The sequence below is a fragment of the Neopsephotus bourkii genome, unplaced genomic scaffold (assembly GCF_033783945.1).
Source record: "Neopsephotus bourkii isolate Nb327-2 ecotype Australia unplaced genomic scaffold, CSIRO-AGI_Nbou_v1 NB_1016, whole genome shotgun sequence".
Taxonomy (NCBI): Eukaryota; Metazoa; Chordata; class Aves; order Psittaciformes; family Psittacidae; genus Neopsephotus; species Neopsephotus bourkii.
Genome location: NW_026901505.1, coordinates 3,989,813 through 4,014,185, shown reverse-complemented (window position 1 = coordinate 4,014,185; position 24,373 = coordinate 3,989,813). Strand labels below are relative to the sequence as shown.

The window sequence follows — 24,373 nt, the reverse complement described above, 5'->3', positions numbered from 1 at the left end:
GTTGTATGCACACATGGTAACATTATCCAGAAATACTCTGTGCTGTTTAGAGGCTGGAGTTTTAAATACACATCAGGAAATATCAAAGTTATGATTCACATGGCATCTGTAACAAGACCCGTTCCTTCCACTTCATAGAAGTTTGCTCCATTGAATAATAAATACTAATAATTTTATGCCTTAATATAGACATAGATCCACATTCTCAGTCTGTATGATGTGTTAAACACTGCGTTTCTTTCATTTTTTGTGGGCTGGGGAAGAAGAGTCAGGACTATGTAGATGGGGTATGTATCAAAAGGGTTATGTATGAAAAGTTTAGGCTGTCGAAGCTAGTGTAGGAAAAAAACTTGTCAGTTTCCCATCTTTCTGGGATTACTGATTAGCCAACAGCAGTGTGCTTCAGTGTGTCTAACACAAGCAACCTTTGATATATTGATTTTGTTATCATATTAGAGTTTTAAGAAACCTGTCTTAGATGAGCTCTGTGGGAACATTGCTGTGCTTTTGCAGTTAAGCTAAGTTTTTGCATGAATTGTTTTATTCTGTCTGATCCTAGCCTTTAATCTACTTTTCCAAATAGAATGCAGTTGTCAAATGGTGGTGGCAGGAACTGTGCGTTTGCATGGAAGCAAGTAAAGGCCTTTACTATGAAATAAGTAGCTGAAGCACTGCGTGCATAAATTCTTACGTTGGGAATATCGTATTTGCCTGCAGCTCCATGCTAAGGAGATATGCTCATATTCTACAGCTGAAAAATGTTGGCTCTAGAGACATCTTAATGCATAAGACTTTCACGTAAGTCTCACACCAAAGAAACCCCCCTGCCCTGAAAATGTGTGTGTACAAGAATACAAGAGTGACCACACTAAATAGGGTAGTGCAAATGTCTGTGCAGCCTAGTGTCCCCTTGCCAGGAGTGGCCAGCATCTGATGCCTGGGAAAGAGCATGAGGACAGGTTAAACACTTCACCAGGCTTTGGTCAGTTGGCAGTTCTGAACTTCCTGAGCTGGAGGTGGTTCTTCTATGTTTAGTAGGCCTCAAGGGATTTATTCTTCAGGGCATGTATGATTCCCTTTTGAAATGTTACAGACTCTCAGAATTTAGTTGGGAGTTGTGTAAAGGAAAAACCTCCCCTTGTTTTCAACCTTCCCCTTCCCTCCTGTTCCCATACTTGAAGAGACAGTGAATGGTTGTTCCCCATTCATCTCCTTTGGTCTGCTCATGATTTTATATACCCATCTCATGTCTACCTTCAGCAATCCCTTTTTGAAGGCTGAAAACTGACTATGAAGTTTGAAGACTGGCAAAGCATTGAGGAGCTTTGAAAGTCAATCCGTGTCGAGCGTTCCAAGGCATTCTTGCAGGATTTTTTTAGATGTAGGTTAGTGGAATTTTACTGGACTGTATTTGGCAAGTATTGTCACAAGCCTTCACTGCGAGAGCTGAATTGGAAAGTGAACTTGAGGGAGCAAATACACTGTATAATGGAAAAGGAGAAGATAATGATATAAATGGCAGAGAAGAAAGTTAAAAATGCAGAAGAGAGAAAGCTGCAGGAGAGAATTTAGTTAGTAGTGCCAGGCTTGCATAGATGTGCTGGAGAGCAGAGAGGTGTAGCTGATGCTGTTGGAAAGCCTTTACAGGATGATAACAAAGCAGAGAGGAATATGGAAAGCAATTAAAGAAGAAAAGGTTTTCTCTGTTGCAAACACTCTCCCCTGCACATTGCCAAAGATCAGAGATCTTGTGTCTGTGCTTTTGGGTGATTAACAGTAAGAAACACTGGATAAACTAGTCTTGTGCCTAGCTTACTTTTTTTGTGCTCTTACATAGGTATAGATGTTCTCATAAGACTTTGCTGCTGTGCTTTAAGACCTTTCTCCTCCCCCATTCTGTGGTGCACTGTAGCGGTGGCTTAGCTGTGTTACAGCAGTATTGTTCTCTTGACAGCCAAGAAGTTTCCACTTGGAACCACTTGTGTAACCATCTGAGGTTTCTCTTTAGAAATGAATATCCCCTCTTGCTTCCCATTTTCCTACTGAACTTTGTGCATTTTCTTTCTTTCTTCATCCTAGCTAATGGATTTTTTTCACATTTCTTTTAATCCCTTGCACTTTTCACAGGGTCACTAAATTAATCTACTGTTGAAATTACTGTGATGAGGAAGGGGAAGCAACGCATTTCTCTTTCCTCAAAACTATACACTGACTAATCTGAAGAATGAGGCACAAGGCATTAGGTCACTCCAGAGTCTGTCTCGGTATTTGCCTTAAGTACCTCCTCTTTCCTTCCCTTACCTCTCACACTCCCTACCAAAGGAGTTTGTACAGACGTTAATTGTGTGATAAAATTGCTCCCCAGCCAGTTGTTGCTTGAGCTTCCTGAAGAAATGGATGTTCAGACTGCATAGGTCATGTGGAATAAAGTTGAGGAACAGCGTTTTTCTTGCGTATTTCTCAATCCTAATTAGTGGCTATAGTAAAGTGGTCATTTCCAAAGAGTGCTTGGTCATTGCAACTCTGCTGGGACTGAGGAGTGAGCCAGATAGTACCTTGTTGTCACAGCCATGGCATAGCATGCCGTTTCCTGGTGTACTCTTATATACTGATTCATGATGAAGTTGGTCATTTTATGTATAACAGATACACAATGCAGGCCTGTCTCCTTGAACTGGCACATCCCTGACTGGATGACTTCAGTCATCCCTGCTTGAGAGGATTTACAGCCGTGCCTCTTTCCAGCCCCTTCTGAGTGGGCCAGTGAGCTTGTCACTGCTGTGTGAATGTCACTGTAAAATGTTCTGGATAGTTTCCTGGTGATGAGTAACCAGTAATATGACAGTTACTTTGGGTTCCTTCCTTCTAGCTCTAGGTTGGCATTCTTAGAAAAGACATGGGACTTGTTGTCCAGGTACATTGCCGTTCCTTCACTGGGAATTTTCCTTCTTTGAAGAGTCAATATATCAGCAATGAGAAACGTATCACACATTAGCTAGACTAGTCCATTATTACCACGTCTCTGCTCTGCCAGCTCTATCTAGTGGATACTGCAGGCTGAGATGACTTACACACAGACTTAGAACTTGCCAAAGAAGCACAGTGTCTCCTAATCCACAAACCACTGTATGCTTTTGAAGGAAGGAGATGTTGATTTGATTCTTTTTCCTTTATGGAGATTTTAGTAGTAATAAAATTATATTTGGAGTAAGGGCTCCAAAGAAGTTGCTCTGTCAAGCAGCTTTGTCAAGGAGGAGGGAATGCTGGCAGGCCAACATTGTGTGCTGGTGATGGAGGACGCATGAACCATGTGGAGATGGAAAAGGTGGCCCAAGAATTAAGGTACCCAGCAGGATGTTGGGTGTTGGCATGCCACTGAAGTTGCTGCTCTGATGGTCTCATCTGGGTTATTGTCTATAAAGAGTTTTAGCTCTCAAGTGTGTTGGGGTGGCATATCCATGAGGGGAATAATACACCTGTGTGAAAACGGTTTTTGTCTTTGATAGAGGTATAAAACTAACCTTTTCCTTGCCTTGCCTCTTTTCCAGTCTCTGTCTGCTGCTGTCTCTTTATACTCTTTCTCTTCCTGTCTGAGCTCACCGGATTCATAGCCACTGAAATGTAAGTAAAACTCATGTTTTCCTTTGTTTGAATGTATATGCATATATGATTCTTTACAGTTTTACTCAGATAATTGGAAAAATGCTTGCAATTACACTAGGTCAGTTAGTTGTCTAATGGGATTTAGATTCCTTTTGGTCAAGCCTGAATTTTCATTCATTCATTCATTCATTCAAGTTTATAATTTACTAAGGTATGCTAGGAAAATTTGGTTCTAAAATACTTCTGATGGAGAAAACTGCTTGATCCTTTACCAGCTGCATGCTGTATTTCTCTGTTGAACACAATAGATATTTTTCATGTGACCACAGATCACATCAAATTCTTCTGATCCTTTTCAGTTCTCTGGTGATCAGGTGTAAGGCAGCATGAATGCTAAGATGATCAGTGCCACTCCATTGTAGTTTCCCTCTTCTTCCTTAGGCTGTTGATGTCTTGTTCTCATCTAAGATTCATTTCCTCTCTCCTCTTGAATAGGCACTCTACTCTCTACTTGTTTGATTCAAAGTGATTCTCAAAAATTAGTGTGTTTTTCATTGGTGCTACCGTATGTTTAAATCTGTGGTGCCTACTGGCTGAATTCACGTGGTCTTGCCTCTTAGACAATATGGGCCCATTGCAGATATGGTGGGATCTCTGATGTTTTCTTTTCCCCTTGCTTCACTGGGGATAAAATGGGCATCACATTCTGCTTGTCTTTACTGGATATTTTTGAAGATGCTTTTGGAAAAATTAATTGTATAAAACATGATTTATTATTAATGTTGATAGTACCTTTATTTGATGTCAGAGCTGGATCTCTGATACATGCAGATAGCTTAATTCACGTGTGATTTTACCTTATTCCTTTTCCCTTTTGAGCCTTACCTGGAAACCTAGTTAACAGGTTTTGTGCCTGAAGACAAGTTGTTCCAGGTAACCTCTTTGGGACCTATCTTTGAGCAAAATGGAAATAGTTTCCACTTTAAAAAAGTGCTCACAGAGTGAGTATTTTAGTAAATCACATTTCTTTTCTCCATTTTTTGTACTTCTTTTGCCGTGAAGTAAACTTTTCTTAATAACTATTAACAGAGGTGCCTTTGGTACCACAGGTACCAGAGTTCTAGGAAACATTCTCCATCATCCTGCTGATGTGGCAGTGAGCTCACTAGACTGTGATGCACAGTTCCTGGATAGTTGGGAAGGGTGGAACTTCTGTCAGACTTACGTGATGGTCCAGATAGCAACAGATGTCACTGATGAGCAAAAAGCTCTGAAACACATTGGGTTCACATGCTGTATTTAGATTGACCATGCTTTACGTGGCTTCTGATAACCACAGGTGGCTTTTTCACTGTTTTTGTGCAGCTCTGACTTGGGTCAAGAATATTGCTTCAAGAATAACTTTTAACTTTGAGTAATGTTTAACCTTAAGACAGTAGCGTAATCCAGCTCTGGCTAATTTTTACACCCATTGCACGTTTACTTTAGAGATGGTATCTTAGGTTTCTTACTCACCCACTGTTCCTTTGATTTAGTTTGATGCATTTGCTTGTAAAATGCTAGGGTCACCTTATCAAACCACTTCTCTCAGGAGCTGAGTTCTCTTGGTTGTCTTGTTTTAAAAAATAGAGTAAAGCTACACAGATGGCGTCAAGTAAAATAGTGCTTTTTCTTGCTCTCATCTTGGATCTTATTCTCTCATCTGGTTTTCTTTTTTCTTAATGCTTTACCAGAGGAATTAGTAATATTTACCTAATTAGTTGACTGCACATGCCTTTATGTAGTGGTAGTTTCCTGACTAGAGATTTCTTTTTGAACAGCAAAACTATATGATTCTCTGAGGCCTCTTCATGGTCTTTTCTTAACAAGATGATGCATTTTCCGCAAGGATGTTAGAGCTGCTGTAAGTTCCTGCATGCTCAGCTGACAGGTTTCTCATTAAAACATCAGAGAGATGGTAACCGCTTTTCCCAGCAGGAGCTGGGCTTGTAAGCAATAAAGCAGTAAAATTTTAGAGAGGATGTCATGGGAGACACTGAGACAAATGAATGCAGGAAACTGATTAGTCATGGACCATCCAACACAATAGCTTGCAGAATATGAAAACCTTGTTCTAATGAGTTATAGGTCGTCAAAATCTCTCTTGCTGGGAACAGATCACCCACAGAATTTGTCAAGTGGCTCCCCCAGTAACAGTGGAAATAGTTCAGAAAGTCACAGAAGAAAATGCTTCCCAGTTCGGCAACTTCTCCAGTAGAAGTAAACTTTTCTTTCTCCCTTTCTTACTCATTGCTTTCTCTTCTGGGAAGCGCAGTACCTTAAAGGTGTTCAAAGATGTTGTGAACTTCTTGTGCTTCCCCTTCAAGTGTGTATAACTGGTGGTGCATTGCGAGGTAGTATAGTCCCATCGGTTGGAATAAGGGTGCAGAAGAGTGGAGCTCTGTGTGGTCTGGAACAGTATGAGAACTTTGTGCCACCATTTAAACTGTGTGGTAGCAAATAACAGGGGACATACTATTTCACAAAGATAGAGCCTTGTTTGCACATGAATCAAATACTTCTGAAGATACAGAAGTTTCCTTACGTGCACACTTTTCAATTCCCATGAACATTTATTGCATGCTTTGAGTTTCTTTTTGTATTAAGAGTCTCCTACAACAGATACCTCTCCCGCCTTGAAGTTTCCTAGTCAGCCAGGATTTGAATGATTAAATGGAGTGTGCACATGGAAGGGGAGAGCTTTCCTGCTTTGCCAATGCCAGCTGTACTATGAGACTGCAGCAGTTTTTTCTCCTCTTTTGTCTTATTTCCCTTAAAGCAGTCATGCGCTTGACAAAGCTGGATTGCGTGGGAATAGCTGCACATTTTTGATGGCAAGGTGAAATCGAGAGCAATTGGCCTGGTGCCTTACATCAGAGACGTACGAGGTTTGCTGATGTGGACTCATGCTTACCTCATAGCCCTATTATGCTGAGTAATTGTGCGTGTTGTGTGTGTATCAACAGCCTGCTTCAGGGCAAATCAGCAGCAACCTCAACAGCAGTGGTACCCACAGGATTAACTGCCTAACTCTCACCAGTGGGAGTTTTCCTTGGTGTCTGCATCTGAAGTGAGACGTTGGTGTGGTGGTTTGAACTCTTGCTGCAACATGAGAAAATAAAGTGTGCTGCACACCATGCTAACCCTTAATACTTGCTAGCTTCTTCCCACTGTTGGACTTTCTTCTACATTCATATGACTGTAGCAACTTAAATTCCTGGTATTACTAGAAATCTCGGTTTGGTCACTCTTGCCCAACTTCAAAGCTGTTTTTCCTTGACCAGCCCATTGTGTTAGCATCTATAGTTGCAACTGCTAAAGGCTTGTCTGGATGGCAGAAAGCCAAGAAATTACACCCTCATCTCGAGGATAACAGTCGTAACACTAAACCCAAGCAGATTACCTATGTGGGGAAGACAAATGAGCATCACAGCAGCTATGTCATGAGTCGTGTGGGCATTTCTAATGAGCACTAAGATTGCGTCTGTGCGAGGGAGCTTACTTCAGTTAGGAAGTCGAACTAAGACACTGCGCATGAGAGCAGACGTGGGAAGCTCATGTGGCTCTGTAAATGCACATCCTATTTTGCTGCTGACTAGCTTCCTGTGTAGACGAGCCCAGAGCAGGGTAGAAAACTTCTAGTTTCTCATCTTGTATATGTATTGCATGACCCCTTTTCAGTACAATGAAGAGCTGGTGAGGGAAAAAGTTTTTTCTTTCTTTGCTCAGCTACAACCCATCATTGCCATTAAGTGGATGGCGAGTTGAACTCTGGAAACAAAGGATCTTGATTGTTTTTTCCCCCCATTCCTGTCCAAACTGAGAGTGAAAGCTTAGTCTGAAACAAGAGCTTAGATTAACCTCCTCTATTCTGTAAAACACAAAGAAAAGGAGGTCTGTGCTCCAAATTTGAACCCCAGCAAAACTGGCAGTATCAAACACAGTTGTCGCACTGAGCAAATGACTTGAGTGGCTGAAGAAATTATGCTAAAGTGTTAAATGTGTCTGGTATTTCCTGGGCAGGATAGGTAGTAGGTTAAGAGTTGAGAGCAGATTGAGGACTAGAAATTGCTGGGCATAGCTCAGCAGTCTTCCTCATTCATTGTGCTGTTATGTTGCAAATCAAGAATGAAGAAATGGCCTATCTCTTTTTCTAATTAACTCAGATCAGTGCTAGAAGTTAATAGCTGGCAAGATGATAATCTTGCTGTTTTATCACTGTAATTAGGTCATGAATTATGTTCTGTAGGATCAATAAGAGTTTTCCAAGTATTCCATCATTAAGGAGGAAAGATGTAATTAATCTAATCTGTCATGCATTGGCAGCCAGGGGAAGGGGTAGGAGGGTATAAATGTGATAGTTGTGGTATGACTGTAGCTGCTCAACAGTAATTAATCTACCACAGCACATTGTAGAAAGCAACAGACTGTTCCTGGCAATGTTTTTTCTTTCTTTCTTTCTTGACTTATTTTAATGTAGGAACAGGCAAGGAACAGTCTGAAGTGACATGTTCGCCATTTGAAGGCTGTGTCCCCTGCAAGGCAGTTAATTACTTCAGCAGAGTATCTGTAATAAAAATACTGCCTTTGCATAAAAGCATCAATCATGAGCAATGTCCAGATCATTCATTCATTTAAGGTGACTGGATCGCTCACTGGGGATACCTGCTTGCTTTCATCCTTATGAAAAACACCTTGGTCAGTGTATGAGCATCACACAGCCCAGCTCCTATGCTGGGGCCAAATCATGTGCAGCACAACTTGACTGTTCATGGAGGCTGCCAGGTACCGCTAATGTAAGAGGAAGCAAAACACCACTAGCTTGGGAGACCAGCACTGCTTGTTCACACTGGATTCATTTGCATGCCTGAGACTGATCCTGCAGTCCTCTGCTCTCAACTCTTAACCTACTACCTATCCTGCCCAGGAAATACCTAAATATTTGCAGGTAGGTATGATAACCTGCAAAGGCTTTTTTGGTCCTTTGCGCTCCAAGGTACGTGGAAAGTGTTTTGTGGCTGTTGGCCCATGAAAATTTCACCTAACAACCTGCATTATCAAGCTGTGTCAGCAGAGTGTGATCCTGGTGCAAGAAGGGTTTCTTCCGTTGGAAATAATAACCTTGGAGCAGAAGGGGGGAACACAATACTACAACTCATGTTTCCTGACACCAAACTGGAGGTACAACTCCAACTCCACCGGTTCATCCAGTGGGGGCAGATGAAATGCTGGAGCAAACTAGACCAGCATAGGGAATACAGCCTAATAGTTAAGAGGGGAACGGGAGCTGTAATCCTGCTCTTGCTACGGACTGACCTTGAGACAAGCGCTTTTCTGTGGAAGGATGTAATACTTAGCTGCCTACCTCTCAGGGGTGCTAAGAAGCTTAATTAATGTTTGCGTAGTAACATGGAGCTTACCTAATAAACGGTGATATACGTTTGTGATGTGTTGTTATGCCGTTTGGCCTCATGTACTTGTGTGGGTTAGCAGGAAGCGGAAGGTCGTATCATGATGTCATTTGCAATTTCTGACTCAAATCTACATTGACGTCTTTCGAACCCTTCTTCTCTTCCTGCCTCCTGGAGAGCTGTGATTTCTTCCTTTGTAGGACAGTGTGTTTTCTTTGCTTCCCAGCTGAGCCAAGACCTAATCTGGGACAAAGACCTCAATGAAGAACTGATTGAGATTCAGGGCATAGAAGGAAGATTACAAATGGCAGAGCAATAGGCACATGCACAATTTATTACACAGTAGAGAATTGCTGACCTGCTTGTTGTTTCTTCCCACAAATTGAGAAGAAGATGGATTGTTTGTCATGTGTTGGATCTTCTCTGATCCGGCTCACTGAGAAGGTGGTAGTGCTAAAATCTCAGCTTTGGATCGTTGTGTTTCTGGAAGGTGGGTGATGAGAGCTGAAATGGAAAATGGAGCAGGGACAGCTCACCTGAGAAGGTATTTTGAGAAGCTTTGGGCTCCCTGAAGAAAGAACAGTTCTTTTCCGTTGTAGTCTTAGGATCATGGAGACCAGAGAGTGTCTCCTGGGAGTTGGAGGACAAAGTGAAATGCAGCTTGCTGGAGTAAGTGGCTGTATTTTCTGTATGGCTGATAACTGGAGAGGAGGCTGAGTGGTTCTTTGCTGTGAAAGAAGGAGAAAAAAAGCAGGATAAAACTTGAAGCAGAGAATAGGACAAGGAGGACAGAAGACAAGGAAGATGTGTTTAGAGAGCACCCAGCCAGTGTGTGAAGCTCTGAAAGGTCATTGCAGAGTGTCTGCTCTTGTATTGAGGGCCACAGGCTCTTCAGCTGTTGAAGTGCTGAAGTGTCTAATGTCAGGGGCCAGGGCTGCCGGGTGGGAATATTACTGGGGAAGTTTTGTTTCTGGGGAAACAAAGCTGTTGTGTCATCAATTGGAGTCCTGAAGCATGGGGAATGGGTCTGACTTTCTTTGGATAAAATCTTACAGGAACGATGAGCCCTCTTGTGCTGTTTCCCCCTTTCATTCTTTCTCGCGTGCCATTTGCATGATCTGCAATCTCAGCCAAAGAGTCCCTCCAACTTTTTCTGTGTAATGCTGCAAGTTTGCAAGCAAATGGGGTAAGTAACTGTGAAGCCCAGCAGCACCGCTCAGGAATGTGAAGTATTTCGAAGTGGCTCGTTCTAGAAGTGGAGCAGATTCTTTCTCTGTGGATCACAGCTCCTGCTGCATGAAGAAACTTTCCTCCCTTTCTTGAAACAGTGGTGGGAGGCCCAGTGGGCAGAGGTCCACTTCTTACCTTCACTGTACTTTCATAGCTCTGCCCCTCACCCCTGCTTTATTGTGCCGCTTTTATTCAAAGTCCTTAACAGTCACCAGTGAAATGCCAGCTCCTACATGCTTAGGTCTTTGGAGGAGGTACCTGCCATCTTTGGTTCACAATACAACCCTGTATGCTGCCTCTCTTCAACAGCCATAGAAGCAGCTGTATTTACAGTGTCCTGTAATAAAACCTCAGGTTTTATTTCCTTTGTGACCATCCCAGATTCACTGTTAAGTACTGTTACTCCTGGGACACTTCATGTTCCAGGAGGGACAGCTATAAATTAGAGCCAACTTCATTTCTTCCGCTGGAGATGTTATCCCTTCAGGGAGAGTTCCTGCAGGTGGTAAATAGTGCATTTTCCCAACATCCCAGGATTATGTGAATAAATAGGAAGAAGGCTGTGTGCAATTTGGCTTCTTGGCCCTGGGCAGGACAAGGGATGTGTGAGTGCCACTTCTCTGCCAGCTCCATCCAGACCGAGGTGGCAGTGGACCAGGAGGAGATCCTGGAAGGACTAGTCTTGACCCAGGGAGTCTGCTTTACCTGTGAGGTTTCCAGGATGTATTTTGGGAGTAAAATTTCCAGCTGGTTGAAAATTATGACATTTCTTCTGAGGTTTGTTTGCTCCAGCAAGTGCAGTCTCTGATGTGTTATAGTTGTGCCTTTGGTTCCCCATAGTGAAAGGAAACCTCAATAGCAGAGCCGGTGAGCGCTTTGGAGCCCCTGTTAAGAAACCTGGCTGGGTTTGTTAGCTTGGACCCTCTGCAAGAGCTATTGGTGCCAGGAGGAGGCAGTGGCTGGAGCTAGGAAGGAGAAGCAGAGTTCAGCAAGCAGGGTGCTCCATGAAAGGCAGCACTTCAGGTCCAAGGGAGGGAAGAAAGGACAGACTGTCATGAGCTGTCAGATGTCCAAGGAGCGATAGATAGGGTTATGAAATTGGGAACATGAGTAGGAAAAGGGCAGGGGGCTACTAGGTAAAGAGGAGGAGGAGGAAGCAGCCATGAGCCTTGCCCAAGGGACAGGTTAGGAACCGTTGGTCCAGTGACTGGAGTGCAGGACAGGAAACTGGTTTCCTTTATCTTCCACTAATGGGCTGTGTGACGTGGACAAACTGGCCTACTTCTCTTTGCCTCAGTGATCCACTCTGCAAGTGAGTGACCTCACTGCTTGCCTTCCTATGTGAGAGCTGCCATAGGCTCCCTGTGCTCAGCTCATCCTTTGACTTCTACCAGCAACCACTTCTCACTCGCTTTATCACTGAACAGCATATGTGCCTTTGCTTACAGACCATGCCTGATTGCAGGTTTTCTGACAGGTTCCAAATTGAGAATGAGCAAATACAAATATTGACCTTCCTAGAGCTTCCCTCCAAATAGCTGGGATGTTCAGCTGCTGAACCTGACATGTTTCTGTGCCAGCCCTGGCATGAATGCTCCTTTCTGGCAGTAATGTGGAGTTGCCCTCAGCACTGGCTGGGTATGGCCCACATCTCAGACAGCAGAGAGCTGGGAAGAAGCCAGGTGCTGTTATGAAACAGGTTGGCTGGCAGCTGGGATCTTGATGGGAGGACTTGGGGAGCACAGGAAGGTGCACTGGTTTGGGGGATTAATGCCTATCCTGGCTGAAGCTACTCCTCACAACCCTATTAGGATATATGACTTAATCCCTATTGCTACCCAATCTGCCAGTAATAAACACGTAGAAGATTTAATGCATTCCACCCAAGAGAAGAGGGCTCAGGCAAGAAGCTTCTAACTAGGTCACTGATGAGCAATCTTTCCCCTCCCTCTGTGTCATTTTTATTAATCACTTGAAAAATACGTTGAGTAATGATTGCAAGCAACTTGTCAAGCCAATTAAAAACAGAGAAAGGTAGGGCTGTGAAGCTGAAGACAAATGCTGTGCTGGTTTTAAATGAGTGTCTGTAAACCCTACTGACCTGTGAGTAATTACCTCCAAAAGAATTGGCAGCTGTGTGTTTCTCAGTGTGAAGGCTTGTTTCTTCTCAATTCACAGGGCAAACAGTTCATTATGGTCCAGAGATGGATCACCAGAGCAAAATCACTTTGAATCTGTCTTGTAGCTGCCCTTAGTCTGGTTTGTCTAATAGCATGTCTAATAGACTCTTCGGCAAGGGCTTGTCAAAGGCTTTCATGCACTTTGAGCATTAAATAAGTATAATACAGAGTACTTACAGGTACTTTATTTCATGTAGCTTGCTTGAACATAAATTCCCATAGCTTGGTAATGTGTCTGACTGGAAGATAAATTATCAAATCTTCATGTTTGATGAGTCTGAACAGTGTTGGGCTTTGAGGGAGAAAGAGCTGCTGGGTAATACTGCCATCTTCTTGGTTCAGAGTGGCAAGTTCCCCTGCAGTGGGCTCTCTGGGGCTGTTCAAGGAATTCGGCTGTGCTTGTGTTGGGCTTTTTTTTGTTTACTTTTTACATGTCAGATGGATTGAATGTGCCAACAGTAAATATTTGTATTCCTTTTACTCTGTATCTGCATTCTGTCTTCTGTGAAGAATGTGCCAGCACTGTGGGTGCCATGAAACAACATTACTCTTTGGGAGACTTGAATAGTGTGTTAGATCCTGCTGTCCAGGATGTTTCTTCCCATCTGTTCCTGGCTCAGATACTCTTCTCAGTCTTAGTTGTTGTTTTTGGTTAGCAGTCATAGATTGAAATGAGATATTAAGGAGAGAGATTTATTTCACGCTGCCTTCTCTTTCCACTGGGTTGTCAACTGGGTGGCAATAACAAAAGGCAGTTACACAAAGAAGCTTTCCTGTGGGATAGGTGAGAGGGGCCTTTCTCTAAAACTATGTATGAAACAAAACAAAAAAGCATATGCTTCCTTGCCTCCTAAAAGGAGTAATAGCGCAGGTGTGTGGAAGGCTTGCACACTAGCCTGCCACTGCTTCCACACTGGCTTCTCATTTGGTATCACCTTTGGAAACTCAGGCTAGAGAAGGGGCAAGAAGCATAAATCGGCTTCTTTAAAGCTTCCTGCACTTCTGTCAAGCCAGAAGTAAAACTAAACAGTGGTTGCCCCCATGCAGTTGTGGGGGGCTTTTCCTGCTCTCTGGTGACTTGCAGCCATCACATAGTGAAACCCCCTCTTCAAGTACCCTTTTTTCCCTTTCCCATGCAAGTTGTTGTTGTTTTTTTTCCCTGTGAAAAGTAGCTCCATGCCTGAACCCACCCATGTTTTCTGTCCTCCAGAGTTAATGAGCTATATGTGGATGACCCAGACAAAGACAGTGGAGGTAAAATAGAAGTGAATCTAAACATCAGTTTGCCAAACCTGCATTGCGAATGTGAGTACCCCTTTTCACTTACCAGTTTTTCTTTGTATTTTAACCAGCACTTTAAACAGATACAACCTGGTACAGTAGCCCTTCTTCTGTAACAGGGTGGATGGAGATCAAGTAGCTGCAGCCTTTGCCAATATCCCATCACTTTCTGTTCCAAGCCAGGACACCTGTTTCCTTGGACCCTGTGCTCACTTTGCAGCCTGTGTTAGTGGCTGACCTCCCTTGCTGGCTTCTTTCTGAAGACCATTTCCTTTTTTCATAGTGACCTTTTGGTGTCTGGGAGCAAGAAACCTCCCAGGTTTCATTTGTGACTCTGAACACTCCAGCTTGGCTTTTCACAAATCACCTGCCTTGTCTACCTGAAGTTTTTCGGTCTGTGTAATTGAGATTGCAGTCAGCTGGCAGGACATGGTATTTGTGTCAAATAGGCAGTCTGAAACGTACGGTTACAAAGCTCTTTCTGAAGAGCTGGTATGATTATTAGCATTTGACAAATGACATTACTAGCGCAGTTTAGTCAAATGTCTGGAAAAACTATGTCGATTTTTTTTCCCAGTAAAAACTGGGAAGGTGCTTTCCCTGTGCACCCTTCCTGTTATTTCTTTTGTTTTGATTTTTTTATTGTCTCTTCCCACCCATGCAGTAGTTGGGCTAGACATCCAAGATGAAATGGGAAGGCACGAAGTGGGTCATATTGACAACTCAATGAAGATACCTCTCAATAATGGGGATGGCTGCAGGTTTGAGGGCCATTTCAGCATCAACAAGGTGAGTAGGAATGACAGTAGGTGAGTGTGTGCTGGCTAGGGAAATGCTAGCAGGATCCATTTGTAAAATGCTCATGAAAGTCTCTGTGCCAAAGTCTGCTGCAGAGTTGATGTTCATATCCCTAATCACTGGTAAGGTTATGTCTCTCAATGCTGCAGAACAGCGTGGGGAGAGGAGGCTGCATATAGAAGGAGGATGACCTATGGAAATGTGTTAGATCAGGCTTTTACTTTGTTCTCCAAAACAGTTAATTGAGATAGCATTGTTTAATGCAAGAGAGCAGCTCTGTGTTGTAACCCGGTTTGTCTCTTTCAGTGCAGCAGCCTCATGTTTAGGGGATGTATGAACTCCCTACAAATGCCAAATGGCTTCTGTGTTTATTCCTCGCGACTTTTGCACCTCCAAAATCTGACTCACTGTGCAGAGGTCTTTGGCAATGGCTCTATCTAAGTGCTCTTTTATTCCAAGAGCCGCAGAATGACAGGAATGTGCCTTACTAGAGGGTGCCAACATAACAGAAGCGGCTCCATGCTGAGATGTTTGGAATACGTGCATGCGGCCTCTGCGCATGCTTTGTTGGGGTGCTCCACTTTTGTCTCAAAGAATGAAAATGCAGGCCTGGAGGAGGCTCCTCTCTGGGATGGGTGTGTTCAGGATTGAATAATCTTGCTATGTAATGCTGGAGATGACTAGCTGGGGTGGGAGAGGCAGTGGTGGGGCCCACTGATGTCCTAAGAAGGGCACACCCTTTATTCACGCCACTTCATGTACCACAGGCTACAAAATCCTACTTCCTTCTTTTCCTCCCGGGTCATGTTAAATCGCATCTAAAAATAACAAGCAGAAGCTCCTACTGATTCTGTGGCATGGAAAGGATTAGGGACTTTAAAAGAGGACGTTTCTTTCCTCACCTCTAAACCACCAAGATTACTGGCAGCTGATAGTCTGATGATGAACTGGGAAAGGGCTTCTTGAAAGGTAGTTCTTATTCTACTAATTCCCAAAGCACAGAGCTAGAATACTTAGGGTTTTGTCTGCTAGATGTGGTGTGTTCTGCTCACCAAAGCAGCTCAAAGGGGGCTGCTGTATGAGGCAATGAGAAACTCCTTTCACTGCTTAATCTGTGATAGGCCACTAATTGGGTTGTCTCCTGTAGTGGTTGGGACTGCTGTTGGAGGAGAGCTGGCCCAGGACTTCAGCCTCTGAAAGCCTGAACCTCTCATGTATGACCTGCAGTCCTGTCAGAAATTGTACAAGCTTCTGTATGAGCTGGTATCTGAAGTGGGATGTGGCCAGGCTTTGAAACATGACCAGGGATTGCTCCTGGGTGTTGTTCTCAAACCTAAACAGGGAGAACACGGTAACAGTGTGATGATTGTGTGTACTACTTACTGCAGAGTCTGCCACCCTGTTTACCGAGCTTGTGTATGACACAACTTGTGTCCACACCTGAAAGTGTTCCCAGGAGAACACTGCTGTTCCTCAAGTCATTTAAATTAGCTTTCCTGAAAGCACATGGAACCAGCATGTGGCCTCCCATGGCCCTGCTGGTGAGGTGTCCGTGCAGAGAGCACAATGGATACCAGTTGTATAACCGTCCTCCCACTCTTGTCTTAGGCCATGTCAAATTACTCCTCAGTGTTGCTTGATTTCCCAACCTCTTCTTGATAGGAAAAAATTCTTGCACCTTCCGTAACAGTGACCAAGCTGAATCTGCTGAAACACTTCACAGAGGCCAGTGACCTGAAAAGTGTGTGCATTCTAGAGTGATCCCATCAGAATGACACCAGGGCTCATTTTCTGTCTTGGAACTGAGTCCTGAGGTGAAATCTGTATTTTTTTTGAAACTTCATACTTCCCTTCATTTAAAAAATTAAAACTAGAACATTCTGTGCTTGGAAGGGCTATTGCCAGGCCTAGAAGCTGAAGATCTGACTTAGTTTGTATGGGAAACCCCATTGGTTTTAGTGGATTTTTTCACTCTTATATAAAACTCATTTTTAATGTACAGTCTTCTCAAATGTAAGGGTGCTCATGACCAGTACTACAGTAGGAATAGATCCACAGCTTTCTTGGGTTGTGTTGCGGCAGTGGGCCCATTTACAAATGCGAGATGTGGGAGTAAAACATTAAGCAACTGTTTGTTCCCTGTCAGAGACATGAATTTTATTTTAATAGGGATGAAAGACATAGCCTTAAGTGTTAGGAATCCCTAAAGCTGGCAGTGATCCACTCATCACCTCCTAGTCAGCAGCACTGTGAGGGTGCCAAACTCTTGGACTGTGGGATGTAACCGAGCTCCACTCTGTATGCAGTATGGTGGTGTTGGTCAAGTGCAGGAAGGTAATTCAGAGCCTTTCTCTGACATGCCAGAGGTTGTCCACTGCTAAGTAGGTATGTCTTGTTAGGCTGGATGGATCCAGGTATTTCTGCTTCATATCACAGAGCCTAGCAATGCCTTGAGGGATAAAATGTGAAATCTTGTCTTCCTTGTCTTGACTAATTTTAGGTCCCTGGTAACTTTCACGTGTCAACACACAGTGCCACTGCGCAGCCTCAGAATCCTGACATGACTCACATCATCCATAAACTCTCATTTGGGGACAAGTTACAGGTGAGTTCTCTTCCCTGAAAATTTCCTGGCTCTAGGGGAATGAATGCAATGAGTGACTTTAATATTAGACACTTTGGTTTTATGGAAGGGCCATGTACACTGTGGAGAGGACATGAGATAGGACTGTCTGGGCAAGTAAGCCCATCCATTGCATGCATAAAACATACACTCAGTCCAGAAGAGTTTGCAAACTGTTACATGGCACTTCAGGAGGGAGCAGTGTTCGGTCACAGAATAACTGCTGGTTTTATCTGACACTGAAAGTGCTTTTGGAAAACTGTCATAATCTTCATGAAAGGAGTAGAAATGAGGACCCGTGTCTTTGCAAAATGCTATGCAGTGCTGTTTTCAGTATTAATACAGCTTGCAAAATAGCTATGCAGTACTGTTTTCAGTATTAATACAGTAATCAAATCTTGACTGCCTTTCGGAGGAGCAGTGGGTGTACTAAGGGAAGATGTGTGCTTGCTACTGTCTTTACCATGGCACCAGTCAAGTTCCTTTTAATTCACTTCACTGTACTTGTATAGCAGACACCTATTAGTCAAATTGGTTCTGTGAAACACAAGTTAGACTTAGAACTGCCAGTTCCCTGCCGGGAAGAAGGTGGATGTGTGCACTTGCCCAGTGGATGGAGTTTCACCAGGTGTTGCAAGTTATGTAACAATTCCTGATTTCTCAATGAGAACAGATTACAGCACTTCTGTAGCCTACTTCCAAGGAGTTAGCATCATAGGTGGGAGTTATATATGTGCACACCCAGTTTGCGACTCACCCTAAACATTGCTTACCCACAGTCTCTCTGTAATCTTTCCTCAGCACAGACGTCTCATTAGTCTGCTTCTTGTACACCCACTTCCAAAACCCTTTTTCATGCTAACAAGTCTAAGCGTTGCTTTGTAGTCTTCTGATTCTGCTCCCGGCTTCTTTTAGGAAATATCTTGTGTGGGAACGCTGGAGTATTAGCATATAAATAAGCTTGGCTTAATGTCTGTAAAGCACACTGAGATTATGAAAAATATTAGGTAAGTGCTAATAGGGAGTTCTGCAGTTTGCGTGGGAAATCAGCCCTCTAAGGTAGCATTCCCACTGTTTTACCGTGGAGTCTTTGAGTAAGTGCGAATCAGCATGAATGAGATGAGAAGTCTTGGACAGTTGGGGGCAAAGGAGGGAACATCTTCAGTTCTGGGGTGAGAAACCTGTCTAGCAAACATGTAGTTGGCTTCTGATTTGGACAAGGTTTGATTAGTATTTTCAAGTTCAAAATAGCTACTCATCATCTCTATACACAAGGAATGGAGCATGTAGGTGCTGCCGATCCTGTAGGCAAACATGAGTTCAGCAGCACAAATTAAAAGAAGGATATGTTCACCAAACAGGTGCTACCAAGTCTCATCAGAGAGCCAGTGAGTACGGAGAGCTTTAAACCTATCTAGATAGACCTTTGAATATCTCCACCTGCTTTGATGTAATATATGCTCATATTTCTTAAAGAGGGTGAGGAGCTTCTCATTTGCTTGTGTCATGTGCTGGGAGTTAGTTCTTTGTAGGTTGTTACTAACTCTGCCAGAATGATCCACTAAGGTACACACTGTGTTCTCTAGAAAAACAGTGTGAAACAGAGATGTGTATCTCATCTGGCATGGAATGAGCTTCAATTCTTCAACATTAATTCATGCACAGAGTGGCAGACTTTTTGTACATTTTTCCCTCATGTAGGTGAGACCAAAATTCAAACCAGTGAAGTAGTTTTTGCATATCAGGTAAGCCAGTAAAGACATACAGACATACAGAAAGTAGGAGGTTATATGTTTTTAATGATAGAATTCTCTTGAGTGCTAGATTGTGATGCTGAATAATCCTAGTTCTAACCTTGTGAGAGGTCTTGTCTTCCCTTGATAGTTGCAAGGCTGGAAGTTATTTTAGCCTGCTGTTGGTCTCTGCCTGAGTTATATATCCAGCTGTATGTCATCACATGTGTTTGTAGAGGTTAAAGCCTAAGGTGTTGAAGGCCCTAGAAAGGATCTTTTTGAGGTCCACATCGCAGAAGAATACAAGTGTTGGCACTGTTAAACCATTCTCTGGCCTCCCGTACCACTACTTCAAGCACTGGATTTGGCCCTGCTAGTGCAGGACAAGTCCTGAGAATGTCTGGTTAAACAGACTTGCTTAAGTTGTCTGTTGCAAAGCAATTTTGTTACTGTGGCCAAAAGCTTACTCCTTGTTGAAGCCCTTCCAAGTACTTAACAAGGTACAAACAACCATGTTCCCCCAAGGAGCGCACCTGTGCACTTTGTAAAGCAGAGATTAATTATGGACAGCAAGTATTGTAATAGGAGCCCAGAATGTTCCACAAGGAAAATCATGGTAAAACCTCAGACTGGGAATTACAAATGCCATCCGTGTTGCAAAGGCAAGAGAGGCAGAGGCACCAAAGGACCTGCTCTTACAGAAATAGGCAGTTGTGTAGATGCCTGGTGGCTTTGTCTCTTAACTCACAGCTTTGCAAGCTCCCTGTGTAGAGAGAAGCAGAGCAGCCAACTTACATATATAAATAGAAGTGTAGATGCTGGGGAGGCAAGGACAAAACAGAAGTCCAAATATACTGATATGTCCCAGGATAGATACAGCTGGTCGCTGAGTATCCACTCAATATTTACTGTTAGGGTGTTTGAAGTGGACCTTAAAGTCTCTGGCCCAGATATGCTGTAAGAGGCTTATTTCTCGGCTTTATCAAGAATGGAATATAATAGTGTAGCCCAGTCCAGGGGCCCCTCTTTCTTTGTATGCTTTTAAAATTAGTAAAGAATGTGTACAGTCTGAATGTGTAGTCTGGAGATGGTTACTGTTGTGTACAGTATTTGAAGCGCCAGCACATTGAAAGGTGCTGCAGAAGGTTCAGCTGTGGCTTTTGCTCTGTGCTTGTTACCAGCACCTTGCTGGTGATTTTTGTCCCTGTAGAATTCCTTTCTCAGGAGAGAAACAGGTTCAGTTGTAGCTTCCTGCAAATCATCATCCACTCCATAGCATTCAGAATAGGGAAACAGCCATTAGGATGAGATGAATACATCCACATAGTTGTTGAGAGGGTCTGGGAAGGAGATTGCATTGCCCTGTTAGTGAGATGAAACCTTGTCATGCCCATGACCAAATACTTTTCCCAAGCTCTTCTTTCCAGTTGTCTGGCTTAAGATCAGGAATTTCTAGGTTATGGAATTATTTGTTCTTTCTGTATAGTTTACTGTACATAATGTGAATGACGCAACCTCTGATCTACAGCTGTTCCTGTGGAGTTTCCCTATAGAGAGTTCACAAGCTGATTATGCTGGTGGTGGACATCAGACTCCCAGATCGTAGTGTGTGGAAGGCATGGGATGGAAATCCTGTTATTCTGGGCAGATACTCCCATGCCTGGGACCAGCTGCAGGAAAAGCTGAATGGATGGCAGTGTTGGCATGCGTCCTTCCCATCTCTATGGGCGTAGTGTGTATGGTGGGAAAGCTGGGCTAATATGTTAAAGCTATACATGCCCAACTGCTCTGACTGACATGGGCTGCCTTTACAGGAGACTCTTGAGTTTTAACCTGCATATGACTCCCATTTATTTCCCTCTTAGCCTGATAAATTAATTTCACAGTTAACTATGTAAAGCTCTTGGGAAATATCTCACTATGAAATTTCACAACTGGCCTCTTCCAACTGCAATTCCTTTAGCTTTGGAGTGGTTTTGGAATTTCATCTTGTAAGACATTGTGAAATCAACTTTTTAACTTGGAACCAACCTCTGTGGTGATGGTCCCTGAAAGATATTTCAGGTCATCTTTTACTGGGTTGAGGCTTTGTTTTCGGGAAGGCTGAATCAGGCTGATCTCCTTGTTACAGGATAGCATAGGGAAGCGAAGATCAAGAGTACCAAATCAGAGCATAAGTTTTTCATATGCCTTTTTGCTTTCCAGGTCCATAACGTTCATGGAGCATTCAATGCCTTGGAGGGAGCAGACAAACTCAGCTCAAATCGTATGTATTTTTGGTGATTACAGGTCTTAGCCACTCTTTGCAGGAGGGAAAACAGGGCCATTCATGCAACACTGGTGTATCCAGAAGTCTTTAATTTGCCTCTTTAACCAAAATGATCCAGACATTACTGACTGTCATTTCTCCAGTAACGTAGAGAAGGCTTAGCCCAAAATGGCCTGTGCAGCCCTTCTGCAACCTAGACATCATCTCCAGCTCTGCTATGACCAACTCAGAATTGCTGAGGTCTTTGCCCATATCCTGCTGCTATAGCTTCCCTTTCCTGCTGACACCACCACCATAACTTTTCCTTGTTCTTGTGTTACAAGTTAGATCTTACCTTAAGTTCTACTTTGTGGATGGAAGGTTAGACATTTCCATTGTCCTTCTTTATGACCAGCAACACAAAAAGCAGTTTCTAGAGCATGCTACCATTCAGCGCAGTCTTACTGCTTCAGGTGTTCCGGCTCCCACAGGGATATCAGTCTTGTCCACTTTTTGGAAAAAAATTTCTATGGCTGTTCCTGATGCTAAACAACTCTGTTGTAGTTTGGGTTTATTTGGTTTTTGTTTGTTTCTTTCTTTTTTTCTCCAGGAGCCAAATTGTGTTACACTTGGCTAAAGGATCCTGCCCAGAAATCATTTAGAGTTCTGTTTTAGAACTGTTTCAGCAAGCATGAAAAATAGTGCGAGCCATTTAAATCATGGGGAAAATCAGCTGTAGTAAAAAGAAGAGAAGGAAAGAAAGATGGGTACATAAGAAATGGGACTACACAGGTTGTGGTGCCTCAGCTTTTTCTGTCAAAAGAAGCTGAGTGAGCTGTAATTCTAACCTTAGCTGGTTCTTGATTTAACCAGAACAGCTTTTAGTGGTGCTGGTAAGACTTACCATTTGTAGTTCCAAGCAGTTAGGAAGGTTTAAGTGACCCAAACTCATCTCTATGGGTTTTGCTACTGCAGGAGTCTTGGAATGGTGAGCACGTTCTGGTGTCATCCAGCTACCTTACAAAGTTTTGTACAAAGAGCATAAAAGTAGGATGCGAAGTTGTCATTTTGTCTCAGAACCTGAGATGAGGAGGAAGGACATACCTTTTCTGTGACTTACTTGTTGATTTTGCTCATTTACTTTGAAATGTTGTGTGTGATTCCTTTCTCTGAATTCTAATGTATATTTTCGTCCCCTTTCCTTCCCTGACCACAGCTCTTGCGTCTCATGATTATATATTGAAGATAGTTCCGACGGTGTACGAAGACATGAGCGGCAAGCAGCGATACTCTTACCAATATACTGTAGCAAATAAGGTAAAGAAACAGGTAGTTCTTAAAGAAGCTCCTTATTGCAGCCCAGTGGATGCATGGAGGATCTTCAGTCATCATTCCTCCTCCCTCTTGCTCCTCTGTTCTGCAGCCGGGTACATTTGTTTGTAGGTGAGGAGTAGCCTCTGCTGGGAGAAGGAGGAACTGAAGCTCTTCAAGCTTTGTCTTGCTCCTGGTGCCGGCATTTAACAGGGTTGGATGGAGAGGGCTTGTCAAAGCAGGTGGTGGTATTGTTTTAATCCTAGAGAAATGTAGTCTTACTCCTGACTTTCTCATGTATCATTTTAACTGATGGACAGTTATGTGGAAGTTTTGTACATGCTGCAGGAGCTCTTGTGATTTGTGTCAAGATTCATCTGCGTGGAAACTGCAATGGAACTTAACACATAAAGCATCACTTACAAGTGGTTTTGTTAATAAAACAGTGTTAATTGTGTTGCACATATCAGACTAAGTCAGCAGGGTCATCAGCTTTTTATAGATGTTGATTTCAGATATTAAGCCCTTGAACCTGCAGCAGCAAATAGGTACTGGTTGACTATTTCACAGTGCCCACTTTTAGTGGGTTATAATAGTTCTTATAACTTTATAATTCTTAATTTACATTAAATGTGAAAATATTTGTATTTTAATAATACAATGTACTGAACTTTTAAAAAGAGCCCCTGTTTACTTTTTAATGAAAAAAGTGTATTTCAGTTTAGCACCTGACTGGCAAATAGTTTTAAATGAAAGTCCAGAATGGGTTTATAATACCTAATTACTGCTAGTTTGCAGTAACTGGGAATCAAGCATATGCTCTCATCGACTATTTGTTAGATTAACGTTCCTGTCTAGTGACTTTTGGGCATGCACAGTGTGTCCCAATGATTCGGATGTCTCCCTGTATTCAGATTGCAATGTATTTGTTCTGCTTAATGTCACAACTGTTTTTCTGATAAGACTCTTGCGACGCAAGTTCTGATAGTAATTCGGAAAGCAGACAGCAGGAGCTTTTGACGCTTCCATGAGCACGGTTGCAAATGGGGGCATTTGGCCAAGACTGACTCATTAGGGCAGGATTGCTGGTGGGGAAAAGGGGAGAGGAAGGAAAAAATGAGGTCAGTTCTATCAGAACTGAAGGGCAGAGAAACAGTGCTGCATCTGCATTTTCTTCTCATTAAAAACAAGAATTCTCTTATCAGTGCTTTAGCCCTTGTTTCCCACCCTGATCTGTGGGAAAGAGAAATTGGAAGCTATTGGAATAGTCTGGCACAGATTGACAAGTATGAAGAGATTGATACAGCCTTTAAGTGTGGACTGTCTGTCCCCTCTCCCCTTTTCCGTCTTAGACCCTTGTTTCCTCACTTCCCCAGATAGCCACTGTCCCAAGATAGCTGCAGAACTTCTGCAGTAACAGCCCTGAAAACACCATGACTAGGGACTTCAGTCACATTCTGCTTCTCTTGTCATCCATTGAGAAAAACTAGAGGGAAATTTGGGAATTAAGAGATTATTGAAGGAGAGAGATGCTATTTCTCTTGCTCCCTTTGAGCTCACAGAATATAAAATTATCCTTTTTTTTTGTCATGCTTATGGGTGTCCTATTGCTTGTTGTTTCTTCATCTTTCTGAAGTGTTTGAGGTTGCCTTTGCCTCTGTATGAAGGAGAATTAAAACAGAAGAGGTGATCTAAGTTGGCAGGCAGGTCATAGGGCTAAAGAAGGGAAGAGCGGCTGGGTAAAGAGGCAGTGTGTGTCATGCCAATGCTGATGGCTCTCACTGGTTGACAAGTCCCCAGCCTGCTTTGGTTTGATTTTTCTTCAGTCTGTCAAGATAAATGTCCTGTTCCTTGAAACATGATATCTGTTTCCACTGAGAGCACAGACAAAATACTAGCTCAAAAAGATGTGACTT

General features: G+C 43.0%; 1 protein-coding gene across 1 annotated transcript in view; it reads left to right on the top strand.

Moving 5' to 3' along the window:
* The window catches only part of ERGIC1 (endoplasmic reticulum-golgi intermediate compartment 1), a 58,021-nt gene that overhangs the window by 25,064 nt on the left and 8,584 nt on the right, over positions 1–24,373 (top strand). Inside the window, exons 3-8 of the mRNA XM_061360305.1 lie at positions 3,549–3,621; positions 13,674–13,768; positions 14,409–14,533; positions 17,043–17,147; positions 21,104–21,164; positions 22,363–22,463. Coding sequence (XP_061216289.1) covers positions 3,549–3,621; positions 13,674–13,768; positions 14,409–14,533; positions 17,043–17,147; positions 21,104–21,164; positions 22,363–22,463 — 560 coding nt within the window. The remainder of the gene's footprint in view (positions 1–3,548; positions 3,622–13,673; positions 13,769–14,408; positions 14,534–17,042; positions 17,148–21,103; positions 21,165–22,362; positions 22,464–24,373) is intronic.